The sequence below is a fragment of the Anoplopoma fimbria genome, chromosome 1 (genome assembly GCF_027596085.1).
Source record: "Anoplopoma fimbria isolate UVic2021 breed Golden Eagle Sablefish chromosome 1, Afim_UVic_2022, whole genome shotgun sequence".
Lineage (NCBI taxonomy): Eukaryota > Metazoa > Chordata > Actinopteri > Perciformes > Anoplopomatidae > Anoplopoma > Anoplopoma fimbria.
Window position 1 is genome coordinate 13860380 of NC_072449.1, and position 25333 is coordinate 13885712.

A 25333-nucleotide genomic window follows, 5' to 3' on the forward strand; every position below is an offset into this window, starting at 1 on the left:
CTCATGTTCCAGCACCACCTATTATGTTTACATTGAGCCTGCTCACGGAAATCAATATGAAACTTGCAAAGAAAATGTAAACTGTTTGAATGTGAGATAAGTCTCTGTAAGGGGCCGTTCACATGTAATGTTTCTGTGCCCTGAAATCCATTGCTGTCAATATTATATGACCAAGCTACGCTGTGGCGGTGTGCAAGCATTCCCAGGAGACGACCAGCTGCAGCCTGAGATAAAAATAGTTCAACTTTGGGAATGCACTGCATGTCATGTGACATAGGGACAACCAATGACAGCTGGCAGATATATTTTATTTCTGTAAATATCAATCTATGGTGAATATAAGGAGGAGAAGTTAATCATTTTTGTGCAGAATTATCCAAAGCTTTACCATCTGTCCCACAGACTATTTCACTTCCAGATGAAAGGTTAGCCAAACTGACAGACAAATTGAGCAGTAAAGCTACAGATAGGGATTTAAGGTCCATTTATCTTTGTTTTGACTTTGTTTAGCTTAGTCAGTGAGGCTCAGTGCTAAATTACCATAACTAAATCATCATCGTCAGTGCAGCATGCAGAATTTGGTTGTAACGGCAGGTGCAACAGTAGCACAACCCCCAAGCACCTTGGATAAAAGGATGAAAGCGGCAGGGCTGGTATTTGGTCAGCGATTAGTGACAAACATTACAGTAGAGGAGAAATGGCAGAGCGTGCATATTTTTAACGTCACAATTCATAATTAATCTGGAAAGTAAACAATAGTTTCTTAAATGATTAGAGCATAAAAGCTACTTTGCATGAGACTAAATAGCCTGAGTGCATTAAAAGCATCCAAATAAAGACAGTTTATCAAACAATGTAGCCACCTGAAGTCGGCTAAGCCCCACTGTTCATATTCTGTTCACTTGCAACGCTCTGCTCATACCACATTGCATCCACATCTACTGGGCAGCAGTTGGGCCCGCTCATGGATTTATGTCTGTCTCCAGGCCTGGCGCCACACTTTCTCATAGAACTGGAGTTATGTCAAGTAACTATTTTTCATGTCATATCAGTCTATAAAAAAAAACATTTTCTAATAACATAAGATATTGATCTACTCAACAATAAATGTGATTATTTCATAGAGTTTCCTAGTGTCCTAATTTTGTGCATGGTTACTGAGATAATATGTGTAACAGTGATGCATCTCTCTCTCTCTCTTTCTCTATGTCTCTCTCTCTCTGTGCATGTTTAACCTTGTGCTGCTGCAGCCTTGATGTTGATCTCAAGGCGTTTGCGCCGTGACGGAAGTGATATGGAAACGTTACAAGGTACAACCTAGTTAGAATGCCGTCTTGACTCTAAAGTGGACCAAGAAGTGTACAGGGCGCTGATTTAGACATGAGACACAACATGTAAAATAGCCATCAGATCAATTTTAAAGGGATGCATGTCTGAAATAGGTGACTTTACTGCATTCTGAGTTAACGCGAGACTACAAACGACTTGAGCTCCTGAATATCGCGAGAGTTGGCCAGCTGTTTAGTCTGTTTTTTTTTTTTAGACTGGTGCTCGTCGGTCTACACGTGGGGAGGAGAGACTGACTTTCTTCAGGGACACGTTTGAAAAAAAAAAAAAAACTCTGATTATTAGTATCGCTCTCGTCGTGGCGGCACAGAGGACCCTTAAATACTGTAAGTAAATGAAAACTCTGGAGACGTATTAGCAGTGAAGGGGAAAGACCATGCACGCCTGTAGCCATCTGCATCATGGTCACACAGCGTGACTTAGTTCAAATCAACTCACAGGGGTGCAACACACTCAACGTGTACAAAATCCCATCCGTTTGCATTTCCACTCATCTCTGCAAGCTGTCTGTGGTTTACTGTGGCATCGCCTGAGCTCAGTAGTCCCATGTCATTGAACAACTAGCCTACACATCTTTCTGTAATTCACCAGTCAGCACACTCAAGCTAGCTTCTCCCTGTTGTGTAACTTAGATTACCATAATTCCGTTCCTCATGCGGTCACCATGCACTAACAAACAACAGGGTCATGTGTCTTGAATAGTAACAAATGCGCATTGGTTGGCCGTAGTAAGAATGCGAGTTAGTTAGCGATCATTCTCGCCAGGCCGGCTAGTAAGCTAACACGAAGGTCTGAGGCCCGTGCAGGACAGAGGCACTCCAGAAGCGTCCTTAAACCCTGCGTCAGTCTGGGACAAGCCCTCACTGGTGTATTTGGTTGCGTTTGAAGCGGTGTGATGCATTGCCCTATGTGGTGGGCTAATGCGATGGTCCAATCGGTTAAATGGAAATCTAAAGTGGTCACTTTACTCGAAGCTTTATTTGTGTCACCGACTCATCCTAATTGAACGTGTGAATGAGCTGCTTTGCTATTTTTGAGCGCGTCTGTGTTCATTGTAACCACTGTCCGCGGCTAGCTTGCTAACTTCATACGGCCTCCCAACCAGCCATGCTTCTTTGCCCACTAGTGTAACGTTAGCGTTAGGTCACAGCCACCTATGCTAAGTTACTGGGTTTCATTCCAGTCAGTGTTAAGCCAAACTCCCAGTATAACGCTACATTTTTCGGTCAACATTTCCAATTCTACGGCTCCATCATTGTGCATTTTAGCTCTGGGTCTCGCGTTAAGTTTTTCTCTGGATGTTCACTGTTTTCTGACAAGTTCGCCATTCAAATGAGGCACATATTAAGTTACAAGTGTCTATAAATTGTTGTCGTTGTTTGCTAATTTAGCGCCCAGACGTATTTTTTTTCTTTCGAAGATGTGTCGTACTCAATATTGTATATTGTACTATGTTAGCAACAGCAGGGTTTGTTTGTGGAGGAATGCATAATGAGAAGCCTCGAGCCTTTTACTTGATATACACAGCGTAACGTACGCGCCGCTAACTCGCTGTGAGGACGCGTTCAATGCCAGGGTTCAGTTTGACGTTGTGCTCTTTGAAACGTTACTTGCTAGCTAACTAACCTAGCTCATCTCATGCACCGGTGTATGTTGAATGTGATGAAATGGTCGCACCGTTAGACGCACGGCGTTTGTACGACAGGGTCATTTAAACACGGCACATATTGTGAACCACACATAACGTCAGTCTCATGGTATATTGTATTGCATTGTAAAAATACAAAAACACGATTCTCGTCGGGCTTTGGTTCTGTCAGCTGAACTGAAGGATTAGCCTGTCGCTGTGGCTAACCGCAACCCTGGTTGATTCAAACTTGACTGTAGCAGCGTCGACCCCTGAACGTCCCGTCCTATCGTTTGCCGGACTGCATGCAGAACTAGATGCAGCGTGCTGGTGCCTCTTTCAGCACAGACGGACGCATGCTCCTTACGTTCTCTTGAAATGCTACGATAATGGTGCGGAAATCAGGGCCACTGACTCGACACGGAATTCCCACATTAGCGTTAATTGTTACAAAACGTCACTCTTTAGAACAGAGTTTCCGGGTGACCCCCACACGTCTGCGAACAGTGTGAACAAATTCCAATAGTAAAGTTTTACAGGTGTACACTAAAGTGTGCTGTAATGTTAAGATGTCAAATGTAACTAGTGTAGGGTGTTGCTAGTATGAAAGGTAAACCAAGGCTGCCCCGTACCCATTGAGCAAGCTGCTTAGGTTGCCTTTGCTCAGCACGTTGTAGGGTTTGTGACATGTAAATACAGTCTAACCACTCCCCTGTTTGAAGCCAAGGTCAGTCTGACTCATGGAGGAAAGCACCAATGAACACCAGTCTGACCTGCAAAGAGAGCTCAAGATTAGTTTGACTGCTGGACTGCTCTAGTAACCTTGTCCAAGGTGAACGGAGTGTGGGCCACCATTTCAGAGGCACAGTTACAGTAAACAGGCTCATCAGTACCTTCCTGTTAGTTACCTTCCTTCCTGTTTAGGTGTGCATATGGAGAGATTTCCGCTGCTGATATAATATTTAATTGTATTGTACATCTAACGTCGCATATTATATAAGCCATTGCAAAACGAAACTGCTGACTTGTCAGCATGGCATTACAGTGAACATGCGGCACATACAGTCACCCTTGATCACATTGATATGATCATATTCTTGAAGCTCAGGGAAAGTCCATTTCTTTTTCTACTTGATAAAGATATTTGCGGGCTACGGTTCTATTAATTGTTTGCTTAGGCTTTGTTTGTTGTTAATTCCTATTGCAGGTGATGACCTAGTTAAATTAAGGGTGTGCTGTAAAACCAAGGTCAATTTTTAATTGGTTAAATTTTTTCAAGAAAAAGCAAGTATTTCATAAAAATGTCTTTGGAAATATAATGGTAAAAAGGGGATAACTTGTTTTTTTTCTAGAAGTAAACCAAAAAAAAAAGATGCATGCAAAATATTGGACAAGTTACAACTCCAGCCAAATGCAACCCTGTCAGTTCCTTCAGCTTGTCCATTAGAAATGAATGATTGCAGTTAATTTTTAATCTCGCAGGTTGAGTCATAATAATTAACATTCTGATTAATAGTGGATGGTTGAAATTAATGATTTAACAAACCGTAGTTGTTCCGTACAGATCCTCCCTCGTGGTTTGATGGTTTACACTGACTTAAGAGTGGTTGATATTATTTTTGGGATGGTGGTGACCAGCTGCTATAACAAAACAAAACAACAAAAACAATCCGTATCAGCCAATATTGATGATGGGTAATTGGTATAAATGGCAACAAATGTGATGGGGACACTCTAAATGTTATATTTGCTCTCTTTTTTTTGTTTTGCGCAGATTTCTTTCTGAGCCGTGACTCAAAACCGTGATATGATCCAAACCATTAATCTTATCAATTGCACCCATAAGTGAAATTATACATCATCAATGAAGAAATTTGACTTGTGGTACATTCTCTAAAATGTGAACATCAGCCTAACTTTATTGATAATTTCTGAAGCAAAACGTTAAATTCTGTTTCCTCTGTCAAGTTTATGCATTATTAATCATAAACATACGCTGCCTCCTTGCTTTCCGTCAGGGTCTCTTCTCAGCCAGATTGGTACCCAAAGAGTCCCCTGGTTTAACAGCCCTGTCCAACGGCTCTCCAGGATCCAGCCATGTTTATGCAAGACATGGGAAACCAGAGCTCATCCTAATGTTGTCTCACATAAATGGTGTTCTTTTTGCTTTAATAATTATTAATACCACCAAGTAATACACTAAAGCAGTCAGGTTGGGAATCCAAAGGTTTATGCAAATTTCTTCTTGTTGCATTTAATGTTACTTTAAAGAGGCCCAATGTGTTTCGACTGCAGCTGAAGTTGTATCTTATACAAAAACGCTAATTTCCCAGGATTTATTAGGATGGTGTGCTTCTGCTGCCTGGACAGAAAAAGATCGACCCCTAATGTCTCTGTGAGGCTCCTTGATTAGATGAACACTGGTATCAGATCAGTACTTGGTATCATCTGATACCCAAAGCTAGGGCTGGGCAATATATTAATATTATATCCATATCATGGTATGAGAGTGAATATTGCCATAGCTTTTCAATTTATTTTGTATAGCCCAAAATTACAAATTTGCCTCAGAGGGCTTTACAATCTGTACACATACGACATCCTCTGTCCTTCCCTCACATCGGCACAGGAAAAACTCTTTAACAGGGAGAAAAAAGGAAGAAACCTATGGGAGAACGACAGAGGAGGGATCCTTCTCCCAGGATGGACAGAATGCAATAGATGTCATGTGTACAGAATGAACAGCATAACAGAGATACAACACATTCAATGTATATGACATAAAGGATTCATATAATCCTATATACCCCACATATAATGTGGGGCGGCTGTGGCGTAGTGGAGAGCAAGGTAGTTCTCCAATCAGAGGGTCGGTGGTTCGATACCCGGCTTCGGCAGTCGATGTGTGGGCAAGACACTTAACCCCAAGTTGCTCCCGAAGGCTTGCCTTGTTAGTTAAGAGTGTTGTTGTTGTAGAATGTTAGTTAGAGTCTGATGGTGGCACCTTGCATGGTAGCCTGTCATCAGTGTGTGAATGGGTGAATGATATGTAATATACTACTGATTGTAAGTCGCTTTGGATAAAAGCGTCTGCTAAATGACTGTAATGTAATATAATAAGAGTAGTAAGCAGAGTAATGAAGGAAAACATTAAGACTACTTATAATAAAAGCAGCAAATATTATAGTATAATTATGAAATAGGGAATAGTAATAATAATAATAATCGTAGTAGCAGTGGGTGTCAGCAGGGTCACAGCTGGAGGCACGACCACAGTCCAGGTACAGCCTTGATTTATGAAAACTTGCGAGGCGAGAAAGCGCAAAGACTCCAGGGTTGAAACAAAGCCAATTAGCATAATAGTAATGTGACTAGTAGCTTTTGTGTATCATAATATAATTTTTCCTGGTTTTAAAGGCTGCATTACAGTAATGTGATGTCATTTTCTGAACTTACCAGACTGTCGTAGCTGTTCTAATATTTGCCTTGACACACTTATTATTCCACATTGTTGATGAATATCAAAAATCTCATTGTGTAAATATTTTGTGAAAGCACCAATGGTCAACCCTAGAATATTGTGGCAATATCGATATTTGGTTAAAAATATTGTGATCTTTGATTTTCTCCATAATGCTCAGCCCTACCAAAAGCCCAGGTATTGTTTTTGGGAATAAAAAAGTACTGATCAAGTGTGAACCTCTATAAGAAGATGCGGGGCGTGACCTTAATGAGTGACGTCCCCACCAGGGCTGAGCCTAAATCCACCAACTGTATAATTTAGGAAAAAAAAAAAAAAAAAAAAAGTGGGAAAGGGGCTGAGAGAAGAAACCACTCTCCCTTCTGTATGAAGAAAGCCTCAACGCTGCGTCGACAAACATGACAGCCAGAGCTGGTGACAGCTAGCTACAATAGCTTGGAAAATAGCTCAATAGGGCATGGGTCACTGGATTTGATGCATTGACTGTTTATCAGACCACAAATGATACAAGAATTACGCCCTGCGGTCCCTCCTCCACACTCTCCACAGCTCGGAGACTACTCTGCCGTGAGGAGAGCTGGCGCTGGCTTTGTAGACGGGCTGACACTGCTGTAGCAACTCAAATCCAGCCATCGCTAACCCTCGAGCCTCCGTCACCAGAGCAGCCGTCTGCTCTCCTCCCTCGAATATTAAACTGCACATTGTAAGGGATTTTAGTTTTCATAAAATGTCCTGTTTTATTAACTGTTTGTCACATTACTAATTTTCCTTTTGGATCAATGTCTGGCCATGGACCCTAAGGCATTGCATTTTCAAACTACTTCCTGTGGTGCTTTAAAGGATGCACCGACACAGACAACTTTTGTAAATTAACAAATCTGCATTAACCTGACATCACACATCTGAATACGTGATTGAATTCAGTCTTTTTTTGAACAGATCAATAAAAAAATTGCCAAATATCAATAAAAAATTGCTGAATATTAGATATATTATACATAATACATTTTGAAATTGACCAGCAATTTTATGCAGTTGTAAATAACAATTGATTTGTCCTCGTATCACCCTGAGGATGGTATAGTTTGAGTCTTCATGGCGATGCATTATTCAAGACGTGGGCCACAGCCTCGGCACATTCATGTGTCTACACCCTTTAGCTTAAATGTAGACAGGATAGATAGACCCATATTCCTATACGTCAGCCCTCTCTATTGTTATTTATTGTGGCAATTCTTTGTGTTTCAGTACTGGTTGAGTAGAATTTCTATTTCAGTGAAAACAATGGAATTCTACTTGGAGTTAGCAGTCTGGAGACTTTGTGCATTTTTCAGAATTGTGTGCATAGTTACATTTTTTTCTGTGTCTGTATACAATGAAGAAAAACTAACACAGCATTTTTTTTTCTGGGAATGTCACTGCTAATACAAGAATACCGCCGATCTTTCATCAGGGGGATGTACGCTCAATCCCCATTGTGTTACCTCCTTTGGCGATAGTGTCTTAACAGACATTTATTTAAATAAAAATCTTTGAGATTGCCACTTTATTGTCAAAAGTATAACCCTGTGTCGTGCAGAGGACCAATAGTTGCTCATAGAGAGCAGGTGGGAGTGCCAGCAGCCATAGAGGTCAAAAGTCCACAAATATGTCTATGTATATACATATATAGATATATATGTGTGTCTGAAAGCATGGCAGGATATGATTGAGTCACATCCAGATCATGTGATGCATTCCTCCTGGTAGAGGCAGGCTTGGCCAGGTTTGTTAAGGAAAGGCATGTGCACATGTCCTTTTTTTAACATTGACAGATCAGATCATGGACAGGTCACCTCCGGTTAGGGAGCGCACCAAGAATTGAGTATGCAGAAAGCTGTTCCAGTGTCTTCTGTTGGGGCAGGTTTCCTAGTACATGCTGACCATTTTGTAACTCTAAGACCTTCAACTGTGTTCATTTCTAACTTTTGGTAGTGTAAAAGCTTTAAATAATATGAACCACTCAGCTGGAATTGATAATGTACAGAGACAAGATTTTATGTTGGTAAATATAGATATCAATTGTTAATGTGGATATCATGGGGCAATTATTTTATCATTCAGTGCAAAGATAACAAGATGAAGAGAAATGTGAAGTCTGTGTTACAGAGGAATCAATCAGGAATGTGCTGATGTATTTGATTGGCAAACACAGCGTCTTGCTGGATGCGTTGTGTTGCAGCAAAAGTTGTGAATGGTTCAATGTTTTAGCTGCACGATCCTGTTTTTAGTTTGTTTCTTAGTTACATTACATTACAGTCATTTAGCAGACGCTTTTATCCAAAGCGACTTACAAGCAGTAGTATATTACATATCATTACACATCATTCACCCATTCACACACTGATGACAGGCTACCATGCAAGGTGCCACCATCAGACTCTAACTAACATTCATGCAACATCCAGTCCACACCGATGGCAAGCCTTCGGGAGCAACTTGGGGTTAAGTGTCTTGCCCAAGGACACATCGACTGCCGAAGCCGGGTATCGAACCACCGACCCTCTGATTGGAGAACTACCTTGCTCTCCACTACACCACAGCCGTCCGTTGTTTTGCTAAAGCCCTCTGCGGTGGCCCCCGTGCTGCTGTCTGAACCCAGCCTTAGGCTGATTGTAGGAAGTACTGTTTGGGTTAGATTGACACGTCCCTGATTCGATTCTCCTGTTACTTTCTTTGCTTTCTTCATGGAGGGACAGGTTGCACTTTTTTTTTTTTTTTTTTTTTTTTTTTTTTTTTATATATATAGTTGTTAGTAGAGGTATTCCAAGCTGCTGAGGCCCAATCTAAGTTTTTAGTTTTGTGGATTGGGTATCGTATATCTCTTTTCTGATCTTGTGTTTGCTGCATGTACAGTGGAGTGCATAAAATATACAGAACTTTTTGAGGGCAACATTTGTATGCATTTTTTTAAAGGGGACAGGAAGACATGCAACAAAGGTTCCTGTTGGACACAAAAACTGGGGACACCCTGGTTTATGGTCTGCATTTAACCCAAAGCCACAGGGGAGCCCCAGAGCTGCAGTTCCAAACGGCATTTGAGTTTTATTATTGTCCTCATGATGGAAGAGAGGAATTAACCACACAACCTGCAGCAAAAGCAGGACCACCGTGACAGGAGGAGTCTACCTCTTGGTAGTAGCCCCAGGCAGCACAGGCTCGTGTCATTAAAGCGGAACATTTCCTGTTACGCACTCAGATTCTTCCCCCACACAGGTTATGGTGGTCATGATGAGTCCACAAGTGCTGTTTTTACAACTTGTGTGAAAGATGCACACACTTTTCTTTTGCCTAATTGAGTCTGTGGAGATTTCCGCTCAGCCCCTTTGGCCTGAGCCCCACATGGGTTGGATAAGAAGCATTTTTCAAAATGTTTGGGGTGTTTTATGCATGCTTTATAATCCATATATGTTAGTAAAAAAACGGAATATTCAAATACCAATATTGAAAACTGAATACCTTTCACAAAGAGTATCCGAAATTCAAGCCCAGCCATAGTGAAAGACTAGAGCTTAACCCTTACATCACGCAATCAACGGGAGATTCAAGACCAGTTCTCCCAGACTAGCTATACATTTTATTCAATGTGAAATGTCCCTCGCTAACACAAATATGTGTGTCTCTTTAACTTTTAGGTGAAGCTGTTAGTGTCCTGAGGAAATGCCGCTGAGGTTTCGTTCTGTTGTGACCTACACGCTGCCCGGGGTCCTTGCACTGATCGGCTGGTGGTGGTACATCTCGCGGAAGAAAGAACGGCTCATCAACCATGACAGCCCAGACGGGGCTCCAACAGCTCCGGGTCTTAGAGCATCTCCATCAGAGGGTAGCAACGGTTTGGTTGAGAAAGGCACTGTACCCCCCACAAATGACACAGAAAGCCCTACCCACAGACCTCCAACGGTCAGTAATTTGAGAACAGAACATGAGAATAATTCCCAAATCCAAGTCCATGGCACTGACGCAGCACCTTCAATGAAACAAAATTCTGAAGAAGCTGCCCCTCACCTTGGCAGAATAAAACAAGAGGAAGTCTATAAACCGTCAGTCTCGACACTGCTATCACCTGGCAAAGAGGACAGTCTGCTGGTGTCATTCAAAGATCACAAAGACCCAGAGAAAAGCTCAACACCTGACTTGGTAAAAGAGCTGGAGAAACACCCAGTCAAAGAACTAGCTTCTGCTCCAGAAGCCACAGTGGAAGAGGTCATCTTGCCCTGCCAGTCTACCAAAGTCACCAGCTCCTCCCCAACAACATCAACAAGGCATCTGTCTGATGCAGAAAGGCCAGAGCCAGAAGGGGAAGTTGCGAAGCACTACAGCACTGTTACTGCACAAGATGAGATGGTTGTTTATGCAGCCACGCCAGCCAAAGTGCAGAGAGTGATCCCATCAGAGGCAGACTCTCTAGAGACACCCCCTTCAGCGCAGGATTTCCAGCAACACATTCTAACCAGCACACCTACCTCCCTGACCCCGACCTGCACAGCCCTGACAACGGTCCAAGACTCCCCCACCATATCAGAGACCCAAGAGGACATCCAGGTACACAGTGACCATGGAGAGGAGCATGATCTGGAACTTCTAGCAGCTGGACTCATAACTGAAGTCATCTCGGCAGCTACCCAGGAGATCCTTGGTGGCACCAGCTGCCAAGTCACACAGCCCGTCTGCAGAAGCAGCTCACCACTTGCCATTGGCAGACTGTGCTCCCAACAGGAGCCAATCTCAGCAGCACCACAGCACCACCATCTACTATCTAGCCCCTCTCAGATAGCCAATGAGTCTGGACAGGCCAGAGAGAAGGGAGAGCAAGGGATGCCTAACGGATGCTCCTTGTCTCCAGTATGGGAGCCTGTTGAGGTCAGTCACAGGGTTCATCAGACAAACCATGCACAGAGAGGCCATTGGCTAACACCCTCGCTTCAAGCAGCACAAAGTACCCTTTTGCTAAACATGAAACTGAAAGGTGATGAAGCAGCAGCGCTGGCCGATGACTCGGCCTGCAGTACATGCCACTCGGAGGATGGAATCAGCAACGAGGACCTCCAGAACAGCATGTTTGAAAACCAAATTGATGTGATCCAGGTTACAGACTTGTCAGCAAAAGAAGCATCACAGCCTCAATCACTGGGGACTGCCCCGGAGGCATCGGTGTTGGCTGTTACTGAAGAAAACTCAGTGGATGCTGTGTGCGAGATAAAGAGGCTCAATGGAATGGGCCTCAGGAATGGAGCTCACGGGACATGTGAGGCGGAGACGGACCAGTCTGGAGGTGAGGCATCAATCTGTCCATTCTCTGTATTGGTGTTTCAAGTGTTAGGCTGATACTCGTATTTGAACAATTAAAAATCGGATAATGATATATTGGCCAATAGTATTCTCTTAGATTTTCTTTAGGGCTGCCCACAAATGTCTATGATTAGAATCACCGGCCCTATAGTTGTTAAGCTTTTACTACCAGTCAGACTAATTCAAAGTCTTAAGCTTGCTCTTAAACGTGGTGAGCGGGTTGACCCCTGACTGAAACTGGAGGCTGAATCAAGAGGAGAGGAGTTTGATAACCGAACTCTTTAAGTAGGTGTGCAACGAATCATAAAACTCGCGGTTTTGATCGTATCATGATTTTGAGACTCAGATCGGATTGGTACAAAGAAAAAAAGGAGCAAATATGTTCCGATCTACTTTTTTGCCGCTGATACTAATGGCCGATCATCAATGTTTTTTTGTTTTGTTTTGTTTTGTTGTAGCAGCTGCAATACATGGCTCCAGAATGGTTTTTTTTCACCACCGTCCCAAAAATAATTTCAACCTTTCTCAATTCAGTGTTAACCATCAAAAGGTGCAAATGTTAACCTTTTACTTTATTTGAGTCATCTATAGCTATCATTTGCATAAGAACACACAATTCTAATGATTCTGAAAAAATAAATTGTATTTTAATTTTAAAAACCTTGGAATTGGTAGGAAAACTGTCCACTAACATGCATTATACGCTTAGCATTAACTACGTATTTTTTACATAAGCACAACAGTGTTGGAGTGTCATATAGTGTGGCAGGAATTTGACATGCATGCGGTTCGACCTCACAGATAAAGGTGCTTTTAGCCTAAATTGACCTGTCACACAATTCAAATCCATAACTGACTTTGAAACATGTTTTATTTTCAACCGATATTCAACAATTTAAATATATACAATATGATGCTGTTGCTGACATCTTAACATTTAAGAGTATTTGTGTTCTCCTGATACAGAGCTTAGTTGTCTGTAAGAATGTTATTTATTAACCAACAATAAGAATTTTGCCATTATTTAAAAAGTTACAAAATACTTAGAGGAGCGGCTTGTCACTTAAAGGAAAAGTGTGAAACATTTAGGGGGGTTTATTGGCAGATATTGAATATAATATCCATAACAAGGTTTTAATTGGTGTATAATAACCCAAAACGTCTTACACAAAGTCCACCATCTTGCACTGCCATGTTTCTATAGCAGCCCAGAACAGGCGCTGGCTCTAGCTCCTACACACACACACACACACACACACACACACACACACACACACAACACACACACACACACACACACACACACACACACACACACACACAGCGTGAGCAGAGAGGTGGCTTTGGTGAAGGGGACCAAGTGAAGTGAAGATTGCTTGAGTTGAGGGCAACTACGCTTGCTTCTATATGTGCATAACAAAGTAAAAAGCCAATATTGTATCAATACATCTCTGAACATGTAAACAAAAGTAAAACCTAATTCGATTGGCAACCGCCGCTGTGATTGAACAAGCACAGCATGAACCATCGGCCAAAATCTTTTTTTGTAAAATGCTCTGCTGGCAGACAGGTGGACAGAGGACAGGAGGAATGACTGATATTGACAGATGTCTGTGTTCTTTATTCTTTATAAACTTTCCCCAGACATGTTATTATCTATATTGACATTTTACAACTTCGGGTTCTTTTCTAAATGTATTTGTTTTTAAATTTAGTCATGTAGAAGAACCAAGTATCGATTAGAGTAGCCGCTAGTTGTGCTAAAAATCTAAAGAAGCCTATCCCTACCTGTAGGCAACCGTAGTTCTCCAACACACTTGGAAAGGGAGGGCTGAGCTAAGAGGTATTTAGTGGGTTACAACCTGCCACTAAAACTTCCTTTTTCACACAGATTGAATAAATTGATTTCATGTTATGTACAATTGTACATACATTTCTCTTTCCAGTATCATACTGATGTGTCTCAACGGAAGCGATGATTTCTGTTAATGAAACCGTCTTATGTTGCTGTAAATATCAAAGGTGATGATGATTTTGTGTGGGTGTCTAGGCTCTGATGTGAACAGTATGGACTCGGTGGACAGCGGCTGCACTATGGGTGCTGGGGAAAGCCAGAGCAACCACGCTGCCTCCTCGAGCTCTGAGCTCGTCATCTGGGAGATCGAGGTGCCAAAGGTGAGTCAGTACACAGGGCTCGAGAAGTAAAACCAAAACTTATCTGTGTGATTTGATATCAACCCTTTTCACGCCATGCACCATTTCACCAGAGAAGTCATTTTACTGTGAAATGGAACCAACCAGCTTCCTCTGTATCAGTGTCGTTGGAGTGTTTTTAAGGGTTGTGCTCAAAAATAACAAAGGCTTTTACGTCCTAACAAAATTTGAAAGAAAAAAATATTTCAATACACAAACAAAAACATATATAAATAAATATAATAATGACAATTCAAATATTGATTGTGGGAAGCGGTGATAACCAAAAAATAAATAAATATTAACAAAAAGATAAGATGTATTCATGACAAAATAATATATAATAACTAATAGCAATCAGTTATAATAATAATATAAGCTGTAATAATAATGGCATCATCACAATAATAATATAGCATTGTCAGAAATGGTGACAAATGTAATTCAATGATTCAGTATTATAATGTAATCCGGAGTTATATTATAAGCCAAAAGAAGAATAAAAAAAATTTTTTTTTTAAAATAATAATATATACTAAATATTATAATTGTATTTGTATATTATGTTATGTATGTATGTATCCTATATTGTATGAGTTGTAGATTGGTATTTTTAGTCATGTAGTAAAGTGGTCTTAATGTTAAGTTTGGATTGAACAGATGATTTAAGTTGTAGATATTCTAAAAATTGTTTACCCCGATGCCATACTTCTGGACCAAGTTCAATGTTCTTCTCTTGGTAAAACAAGGACAAACCTCGTTGACCGTCTATAAACACAGGATTTGGATTTTCTCTTAGCGCTTGGTTCGCACTCTTATAAAATGTTAACACTACAGTTTTGTATGAATCAACCGTTATTTTTGACATATTACTGTCATACATGCTTGTCTTCCTGTACCAGCATCTTGTAGGGCGGCTAATAGGAAAGCAGGGAAGATATGTGAGTTTCCTGAAGCAGAACTCTGGCGCAAAGATCTACATCTCCACCCTGCCTTATACACAGGAGTTCCAGATCTGCCACATAGAGGGTAAGTTAGTTAATGAGATATTGAACTCCATGTTTTACATCAGTGCTCTTCTGAACCACTTGTGTTTCTCTCCAGGTACGCAGCAGCAGGTTGACAAAGCCCTGTCCTTGATTGGGAAGAAGTTTAAAGATCTGGACTTGACCAACCTATATGCTCCTCCGCCGCCCCCACTAACATTGCCATCACTTCCCATGACCTCCTGGGTAAGGGTGGGCTCTATGGCTGCTCTGTGCCACCAATACTGAGGTGGACAGATTTTTAACCGCTACAATATATTGTCAGCAGAGTGAGGCAAAAAATTAGGCCATATGTCAACCCAGACTTCCTGACATAAAAGAGATCATAGCCACATCAAAGTAGTCTTTTTAATTTTTAATTTGATGCTAGTTGGAGTTGATCAGGTACTTGCTTCTCTTTTGTTTTGAGGTTCAGGAATTTCTGTCAAGAGGCAAGTTTCAGCACAAACGCACTGCACATGGGTTTATTCTCATTTTAGGCAGGACTGTAGAACTATTGCCAGTAAACACAGCGGCATTCATTTATTTCTCCATCTCTATACTCATGAGGTAAACTGAAAATACCATAAAATAAGCTACATGCTACGAGGTATGTTAATTTTGTTGGCCTCTGCTCTACTTTTTTGGGGATAACTTTGCATCTCGCAGTAGCAGAAGTTGATCAACTTTTTTGCCTGTATACTTGTTCTCTGCAGTCTAGCACTGCACTGGTCTCCTTAATAAGAATTGAGGATGATGTATTATTGTTTTGTGATGAGGTGTATGTTTTGGTCAAAGGTAATGCACACTGGATCATGGAAGAGTAACTCTTCCTCTTGTGTCGTTTGTGTCCTCAGCTCCTGCTCCCCAGTGGAGTGACAGTTGAAGTGATAGTTGTGAACATCGTGTCAGCCGGTCACGTCTTCGTCCAGCAGCACACCCATCCCACCTACCACGCTCTGCGGAGCCTCGACCAGCAGATGTTCCTCTGCTACTCGCAGCCGGGCACCCCTGCACTGCCCTCACCCGCTGAAGGTAACCATGGCAACACGCTGATAAGTGTGTCTGCAGTTTAGTCAACCTTAAACTCCATGGGCAGCTAGAACTGAATTTTAGCTGCATTATTTTCAGCAATCGTAAAAATTTGAAGAAAAAAATAAATTGCACCAGTGTTGTTTTTATAGAACTGGTGTTTGAGTCCTAGCTGACACCCCAGTCATATCCATTTATCCACACTACAGTTAGAGGCAGTATGTTGGTTGTTGGCACCAGAGCTTGTTCAGAAATCTGAATCAATAAATCTGAACAGAAGTGTACTACCTTTTTCAAAATTGATGTAAATTGCTTTTTAAAAAATGATATATTTGTGTTTTTCAATAACAAGAAGCCAATCCAGAAACAAAAACAACAAAAACATTCTGTCATTTTGGTGTGAGAACTCAAAGTGAAACAGCATTATCTGGATACTTGAGACCAACATAACACCTATCCAGATAATGATGTTTCACTTTGAGTTATGTTTTTGTTTGTGGATCTGACATTGGATGCCTTTCCCATTTTAGACAGGGATCAATGACACACTTCAGACTGACCAGACATCCCATATAAGTCTTAAAGGAAAATAATCATGTCTTTATCAGTTACTCACCTCCTGTTACTTTGGATTTTTTATTTTCTCACGCCTCCATAGTGAACAGAGAATCTAAAATTGGATAAAAGCCTTAATTAATTGAATTAAATGGGCGCTACGTGAACTATATTTCTTTTGTGTGTCTGGGAAGTAGTGAGCAAAATGAGATGTGGATTGTACTGCAGGGGTTCTGAGCATTTGTAAACGGATGTTTTGATATAGATTTGAGAGATTTATTCCCCTTGTACTAAATAACAATTTCTTAAATATGCAACAAAAGTTGTAGCCCCATAAAGGAAGTCAACAGAACTAATCTCAGCCAAGGGTTAACTGCTGATGATTCCATTTTAGACTCAAAATACAGCAGTAAGGAAAATTAGCCTTCAGCGTTTTGACAATCGAACAAAACAGTGACTGAAGGGAAAGACTGTACTGCTGCTTGCAGTTTGAATAGTCTTTGTGTCTGTTTGTCGTCCAGTTGGTGTGATCTGTGCAGCTCCGGCGGTGGAGGATGCCTGGTGGAGAGCTCAGGTCATCACCTTCTATAAGGAAACTAATGAAGTGGAGATCAGATACGTTGACTATGGCGGCTACGACAGAGTTAAGATCGACTCGCTACGGCAAATACGGTGAGTGTCTCGCTGTATTCAAACTGTGTAGTGCCATTTAGAATACCAACAAATATGATACGAGTGCTTCTCTGAAAATAGTTTGCTTCTGCTTTGTAGCAGTCGCTGAGGCGAAAGTATTCCAAACTCTTCCACCGGGGGTATTCTCTGGAATCAAGACTAGTCATAGACTAGATACGTTTCAAATACTTATGTCTATGGAATTCTGTTTCAGTCTAGGACAAAGTATAATCTTTGTCCAGATAATCACTGCGCTGTATGTATATAATTAAACAAATATTATTATTTTTACTTTCTTGGGGTAAATAAACCTCATCACAAATATTGTAATGTCAGTAGCTAAAACATGAGAGATTAAAATCTAAGTCTTAAAGAGCTGCACACACTTTGTGCTGCTCCTTTGTCCATTTTCTAACTGTATCTGATTGTTGCAGCATTGATACTTACCACTACTGCCACCATCAGGTTAAACATTTCAGTACTAATTCTGACCTTACCCTGAACCACAAAAGTGTGGTGGCGATATACTGGCGAGCTGGTAAAGGCAGAGCCGAAGCAGCTGTTCTGGTGGTTGAACAAAGTGCGGACTAAAGGGACAATGTGGATGAGAGGATTTGTGAAAGCTACTAAAACGTGATTTCAATTTGTCATTATGGAATACCATATGTAAAATATACTAAATGAGATATGATTCTGGAGTTTTTCTTTAACTGATGCCTCCACTTTATTTTCCAGGTCTGATTTTGTAACACTACCATTTCAAGGGGCTGAAGTATTGCTTGACAACATCGCCCCACTTCCAGGTACAACATTGTTTGTTAATACATCATTTTTTTACCAGTTTGACAGCAGCAGTGCTAGTAGTTCTGGTGTCTCGTGTCTGTTCTTCTAAAGTTCTTAAAAAACCAAGTCCAGATTTTGCCGTCTGAGAGCTGCAGGTAGTGTACAGCTGGAAGAATTGTTCCTCTTCCTGTGGTTGTTCTCACGTGTTTTTTTTTTTTTTTTTTTTTCAGGAGAGGATCGTTTCTCACCAGAGGCCACATCAGCGTTAGAGGAGATGACCAGAGGAGTGGCATTGCTTGCACAGGTTAGTTCACCTTCCTCACACCCAACTAAACTCCAGAGTGTCAGTCAACTGTAACCGACTCCCCAATTGTCTCTCTCTCTCTCTCTCTCTCTCTCTCTCTCTCTCTCTCTCTCTCTCTCTCTCTCTGTAAAGGTCTCAAACTACGACAACAACACAGGCCTCCCTCTGGTCCACCTGTGGAACATGGTGGGAGAAGAGGTACGACGCTTCAACACATCTATCTGTGACATATACTTGTAGTTTTAGGGTTACTTATGTTGTATAACTCTACTGGTAGTTTTAAAGTTTTGGATGTCAGTAGCAAGGCCTAACACACCAAGGGAGGTTTTACTATATATTTATTACTCAATATATTATAGATAGATATTCCTTTATTGATCCCTATGGGGGAAATTCGGGTGTTGCAACAGCTTAAGTACAGGGTAAACAGATTAAGATAATAAATAAAAGATATTATACAATAAAAGAAAAATAGATAATGTGAATTTACACAGAACGCGAATATTACGCTGTAAAAAGTAAAGTGTGCTTTAAAACACATTCAGTGTGTTTGACCTACTTGGTTATTGTTTTCTGTAGTGGTTATTTGCATAAATAAAATACAATTCAAATGATCAGGATACACATTGTATTTCTATTTAAATGTTTGCTATTATTACATTTTTGACATTAGTAGTTTTTATTTGGTATAAAATGGCCTGCTTAGAGCTAGTGTTAGGTCAGTTCATGATTCATCTCTAATATTTTATGTTGCCATGGAAACGCCTTCAAACGACACTCAACACTCATTTTTACTGAATAGTCGAGGCATCCTGCGGTAACGTTAGCCGTTAGCCGTAGCTCTGTTATTTAGAGAAGCAGGACTCGGCACTTTCCTCACAGATGTTCATTGCTTCACATTCAAATCCTTCAAATGCCTCAAGGGACATAATCTTTACCTTTTCCGGGAAGGCATTTAATGTGAAATGCAAACAGAAGTTGAGGCCCCTGAAAAAAATATATGATAACAGTGTATGTGTTAAAGAAGGAGAGTCAAAGCAGTAGATAATTATGACATGTGACATGAATATGACACTTTTATTTTAATAATTACATGTTTCTCTCCTCATTTCAGGTGATTTCAGTGAACCGTACGCTGGCAGAGAGGGGCCTGGGTGTTTGGGTAGATGGGTTTTGAACTCCTCCATGCTCTGAACTCCAACCCCCCACCCACCCCCTTATTCTCTTGTGATCAGCTGTCTTGGACCCGGGTCATCCTGAGGTCCCAGCCCCACTAGACAACACTGGTGGATCTAAGAAGATTGTTTTTTCTTTCATTGCTCTTTTTTTTGTCCTATTTTTCCCACCTATTTCTTTGAAGAGAAATTAAAAATTGTTTGCAGGCATAATCTACAAGAACAGCACTGCTTCAAAATAAGACAACCTCTCTTGTTCTTGTACACAAAAAGAACTTTAGAAGGAAAGGACCAGGTACTTGTAAAAAAAAAAAAAAAAAAAAAAAAAGAAGACATTTTTAAATCTATATTGTAACTAAATAAAGGTTCAACCAATATTTTTTTTTTTCCTCCCCCATCCAAACTTCATTTTTGCTCTGGGCCTTTGCTCACTGACTGGATCATCATGCGTGTGGAAGGACAAATGCCTCCATCAGACTTGTCGACACTTGTGAACAATTTTGAGTTTCATTGACACCTCGGTAACCGTTGTCTGTAGGTTAGAACATTTCAAAGGAGATTTGTCAGATATTTTAGGGTTCTCGTCTGGATAGAATGATGGGCAGAAAGGCTGTAGACACTTATGGCAAAGAGGAGATGAGTTCAGAGGCTGTTCCCTGGTGGAGCACCGAGCACACAGCTGGTCTGCCCAGCAGTGCGGCATCAAGAGACATGGACTTCTCTGGGGTGTCCATCCAGAGCCTCTGCTCCACCTCCAACCAGGACAGAGCTGGTTACCTTTGCTCTACCTTTCTCCACCAACTTGCACTGCATTTTAGAGGAGCCAGGAATTTCAACCTACCACACAAAATGCAGTTGAACAGTTTTTCATATTGGAGCTCCAAGTTGGGGAAGATTTCATTAACTCCATATTTCCAGGATGCATTTTTCAGACATCATGTCAGCAAGGCAACATACGTCAGGGCTGTTTGTTAAAGACTTTAAAGTTTGAACTTTAAAGATCCATAACCATTTTGGGATGGCACCTCCAAATCCCAAAATGAAGTGTCCCAAAAGTTGAGATAAAAGTAATTAACTCCTCGGACAACAAATTAACGGCACCATAACGAAGTATGCGGTTTTTTTTAAATCTATGAAAACTCTTTGTAACAAATGATCAAACATTTTAATCTGAAGGGAAGTGAGGCTGCTAGAGGTCTGTGTTAACTCATTTTAACATGTTCGTCAGTTTACTAAATGTCTCATGGGTGTCCTCTGGTTTAATAATTCCAAAGAAATGGATTTTCTGAGCTGCGATGCAGCGTTCATACACTGTTAGTGAGTTTCAGTGTGCTGCTCTTACAAAGACTTGAGGGAACGTCCAAACTCCGACTGACATGGGAAAGAAACACTACACAGGAGTTAGTTTGCAGTGCTGCTTGTCCGTGTTGACCTCATTAACTGTTAACACACTGATCTAAACCCAGTGTGTTTAGTGTGCATCTTCACTGTCCACGTGTGTTCTCTGTCACCACAGTCATTAGGGCCTTGTTCTTCATGTGGATGAGATGGTTCCTCTTTTCTTTGTCTTAAAGATAATATGGATTAGTTGTCATAGCCACAAGTCCTCAACCCAAACCCCTAAATGTTGACATAATTGAGATTTCAGGGGCCTGCATCAATGAGCTAATTCACCTTGGTCTGGCTGCCTCTGGGATCACTGGCTTCACTGACCCTAACGTTGGTGATCCTGGATGACTGGTATCATGATGCTGGCTCTTAACTCTGGGCTCATCAGAGCCATGAGTGGAACACTTATCAGAAGAGTGGGTCATTGAGGAAGCAAAAGAAATGTCTGTGGAAATACACAACTTGAAGAGAATACAATTTAAATATTAAAGTAAGAATATAAAGTGTTGGAATGATGACTGTTTAAATTATGTTTGGCTTCTAACATTAAGAGTTAATGACGTTAAGAGTATTTCTCTTTTTTTTTCTCTCCCAAGATGAACAAAATCTGATATGTGATGCACATGAAAAGTTTATAGTAATAGTCGCTGATCAGGTCTATCTGACCAAAATATTGAATTTATAATTGTGTGGGAGCTAGTTAACAGTGTGTGGTTATATTTTTCTAATAAAAGACAGCAGGGTACACCTCATGTTACTGTGAGCTAAAGTGATGGAATAAGTGTAAATGCATCAACACTGTCTCCAATGAATTAAAGTGCGGATGAAGTCGCAGTTAATGACAGGCTGTTTAGTGTGATTCACACTGTCCTGTTTGTTAGAAGCCCTGGTTTAACCCACAGTGGATACAAAAAAGTGATGCTACTAATCTATGGAAACATGTTGCTCTTACGACTTTGCTGAACACTTCTATCAAAGTCAGGATCCAGTGATCCGATTGGTTAGAAGACGGGCAGTTGACAGATTTTGATTGGATCTTCTGAAGTAGCAGGGCAGCATATGTTACCAGTTAGAAGTGAGCCAGTCAAGCCACGGATCGCACTTTGTGATACAGGCCCCTGATGAAACTTTTCTTGTTTTTGAGAATGATCACGATGTGGGTATAATTATACATTTTTTTGTATACATACCTTTGTTCTGAAATAAGAGCGTGGTGTCACCCATAATGTAATCCAAGGTTAACAAATCAGTTCTTTTACGGTGTTTGAAAAAAACCAATTCTGCTGGATGAGACAAGATTGAGACCATTATAGTTGAGGGCTGTATATTAGGAAAAGCTTGGCTTAAGTCAGCCTAACTCACCGGGATTGAACTTTTTTAAAACCCAACCCCAAACTAATGTGGTCAGATCAATTTAAACATGGTCCTAGAAGACAGACATGAAGCACGGATCTCCTCAATCCACAGTGAGGAAAACAGTCCAGAAAGAGAAAACTGTGATATAGGAACTTTGGAGATCCAAGATAATTGCTACTTTATGAAGCTAAACTATGAATGAAGGACAGGGTCCTGCTGAGCAGAGAGAACCACAGTCCCACAACATGTTTCTATTCAGTTCAATTTGCACCTGAATGTTTCCCTTGCTACTGTAGTATAGATTTAATTTTGATTCATTTCCAAGATTACTGTAATTCTAAATAACATAAAATGTCTATTTCATATTTTTTTATTAAGTCTCTTTTCAATGAAAAATGAAATCACTGTTACCCGAGCAATACGGCAGCTTTATCTTGAAATTGAAGGACAGAATTCAGAAAGGGGTGGGCTTTAAGTTCTCCATATAACATTACTAAAAACAGATAAAGTTCTCTGCATAACATAATACATGTAAATTACTCTTTAAAAACTCCTCAATAATACATTGTGTCAATAATGTAACTCAGGAATGGTTCATTAGGTGGTTGGTTGGGGATTGTGCTTGAACAGATAGCATTCCGATGTATAGGAAATGAGGCATTTTGACGAAGAATAACATAGAAGACATTTATGAGTTCTTGAAGGTGTCCTTAAGTCGGTGCTGGAATTGGAGCAGTAGCCATATTGTCTGTTGTTGGCTTGTGTGCATACTTCCTCTCTGTTGATAAACTGTCTGTCCCCCTTTTTTTATATCCACACAAATAACCCTCACCACACAACATCAGTTTAATCTAACTACAGTTTTGTTAATTTCTCTGTAAATAAGATATTTGACTGTACTTTTCTATAACACTGGCAAGAAAGAGGTATAAAGGGAAGATTGTTGGGTATTTTTTTTTTGTTTGGTTTGTCCTGGTTCATCCTGCCTCCCCTTTTTCAGTCACTCAATGTTCTCAAGCTGTTGGATAAGTGTTTGCATAGCTAGACAAGTCATCATTTGATTATTTAAATGGGTTTTAAGGTTGTGTGCCCAAAAGCATTTAACATGTACAGACCAGTTTTGTTAGGCTCATCTTAAGTTTGATTTGTTGATTGTACAGATCTATTAAGGGAAAAAAATAAAGTTATTGAAAGTGTTTCTTGTACTTTTTTCCACATCTTCATTAAAATGAAAGGATTTATGGGAAGTCTTGGTCACATAGTTTAGTTAGCCAATGGACCTTTGATGAGAAAAGTTTTTTGCTGGCGACAGCTGTGGCCACAGGTGATATATTTACGGGTACAGGATAAAATGATGAAGTGATTACATTTTGGAAAGACATGGATGTAAACTGTAAATCTGTTGCCAGAGACATACAACGGATAGGCGGTGATTCTAGTGGATAATAATTGGCAGATCACTGCTCCTGATGCAGAGAAGGTTCTACATCAGTGATTGAAATGATCTCAAAAACATGGTGCCACAAGTACAATACTGGTTAAACATGTAGAAAGAATTAAAACCCCATATTCAAGCAGCTGAGACAGACCTGCCTGTGTAGCTGGTGGAGATGATTGGTTAAGATTAGACATAGACCTCAAGTAGTCATGGTCAGGACAGCCCATTGGTCCGGGCAAAGGACCTGAACAAATGAAGTTACTGGTACCTCAGTGACCATGGACGCCTGGCCGCTCCTAGCACTTGCATGCTAAACATTGTCCTTGCCAAGAAGAGCAGTGGGATTCATAATAACTTCCAAACGGCATGACGGCTGCGTCTCTCACACGTGTTGTGTCCACACCGTTAGCGTTTCCACAGCCAGCCCTTCTCTCTACATTGAGTTTGCCTTTCATAATGGCCAGAATGTTTAATTTAATTTCATCATAATTTCATTTATATTTATCTTAAGACAGAAAAAGGTTAAGAAGCGCCTTTTATTACGTAACAGAAACAGGAGTTTAATTATGTGTTGAGTATTGATTTGAAATAAATAACTCAACATATAATTGTGTGTGTGTGTGTCTATATATGCTTTATATACACACAAAACCAGGGGAAAAAAAGGAAAATACGGAATATTAGAAAACGACAGCCTTTCACCATAAAGTCATTTTGTGTTCTGCATTCCACCAAAAATTTAAGTTTTGCACCAACACACAATGGTTGTAATAATTTACCATAATAAACCAACACTCTCTCCAAGTTGAAGACTGGCTTGTTATTCCAAGTTTGCAATATGGTGTAGACCAGTTTCAATGTGGTGGTTACATGTTAAGCATGTTATAGTAACGAGTGAAAACGCTGAGCTTCAGTCATGACTGGACTGAACATAATAAATGTGTTTATCATATGGTTTTACTATATGTGACACATGGCCTTAAAGCTGCAGTTGGCAACCCAAATAAAAATATTTATTTTGTCACAAGTGCTCAAACTGTCATTATATCCTGAGACAGATCATATGTCAGACTGGTTCCTCTGCGTCCTTTTAGTGATCCTAATAGCCAAGATTCTGCAGCATTGCAGGAAAACATTCAATCAGAGCCAACGAGTCTGTAACATAGCTGTCAATCACTGCTCGAGAATGTTTGATCAAACTGTCAAACTAGGCAGAGCTGATCAAATGTAAATCAAGATTTTGTGACCTGGCCACCATGTTGAAAACAGAAATAATACTTTCATCAAAATCTAAATGTGACTAATTGACATGGAATCAATGACAATATCATTTTATTACCTGTTTTCATCCATCTGAGAAATCTTATTGTTACAGACATGCTGAAATGCGTGATGGGAGAAGTGTTACCTCACAGCGGGAGCATCTTCTCACTGAAATCCATGTCAGTTTTTCCAAGTTTCCATTTATTTGTAGCCTGTGTTGTTGACTGACTGAGTGTTCATTCATCTGCTGTGCTGTTTAAAGACCCAAAGGCCCAGAAGCTGTTTAAAAATAAGACAGGATACAAACGAATATGGCCTTCAAAATAAACTTCAAAATGTGTCTAAAAAGAATGGCAATCTAGTGA

At 40.4% G+C, this 25333-nt stretch overlaps 1 protein-coding gene across 1 annotated transcript; it reads left to right on the forward strand.

The window, feature by feature from the left end:
• The first annotated feature begins 1548 nt into the window (after positions 1-1548).
• Positions 1549-23457, forward strand: akap1b (A kinase (PRKA) anchor protein 1b). Its single transcript, XM_054600974.1, has 11 exons — positions 1549-1673; positions 10130-11766; positions 13834-13958; positions 14879-15005; positions 15081-15208; positions 15859-16036; positions 17110-17260; positions 17996-18063; positions 18274-18347; positions 18480-18545; positions 19462-23457. Exons 2-11 carry the CDS (start codon positions 10155-10157, stop codon positions 19522-19524), a joined length of 2592 nt encoding a protein of 863 aa, XP_054456949.1. The 5' UTR covers positions 1549-1673; positions 10130-10154; the 3' UTR covers positions 19525-23457.
• The last annotated feature ends 1876 nt before the right edge of the window (positions 23458-25333 follow it).

Bases quoted from the DNA above. Each gene is read 5' to 3' on its own strand.
- akap1b (XM_054600974.1), top strand. From the start codon at position 10,155: ATGCCGCTGAGGTTTCGTTCTGTTGTGACCTACACGCTGCCCGGGGTC. The intron at 15,209-15,858 runs GTAAGGGTGGGC...TTGTGTCCTCAG, and splicing joins CACTTCCCATGACCTCCTGG to CTCCTGCTCCCCAGTGGAGT. The intron at 18,064-18,273 runs GTACAACATTGT...TTTTTTTTTCAG, and splicing joins CAACATCGCCCCACTTCCAG to GAGAGGATCGTTTCTCACCA.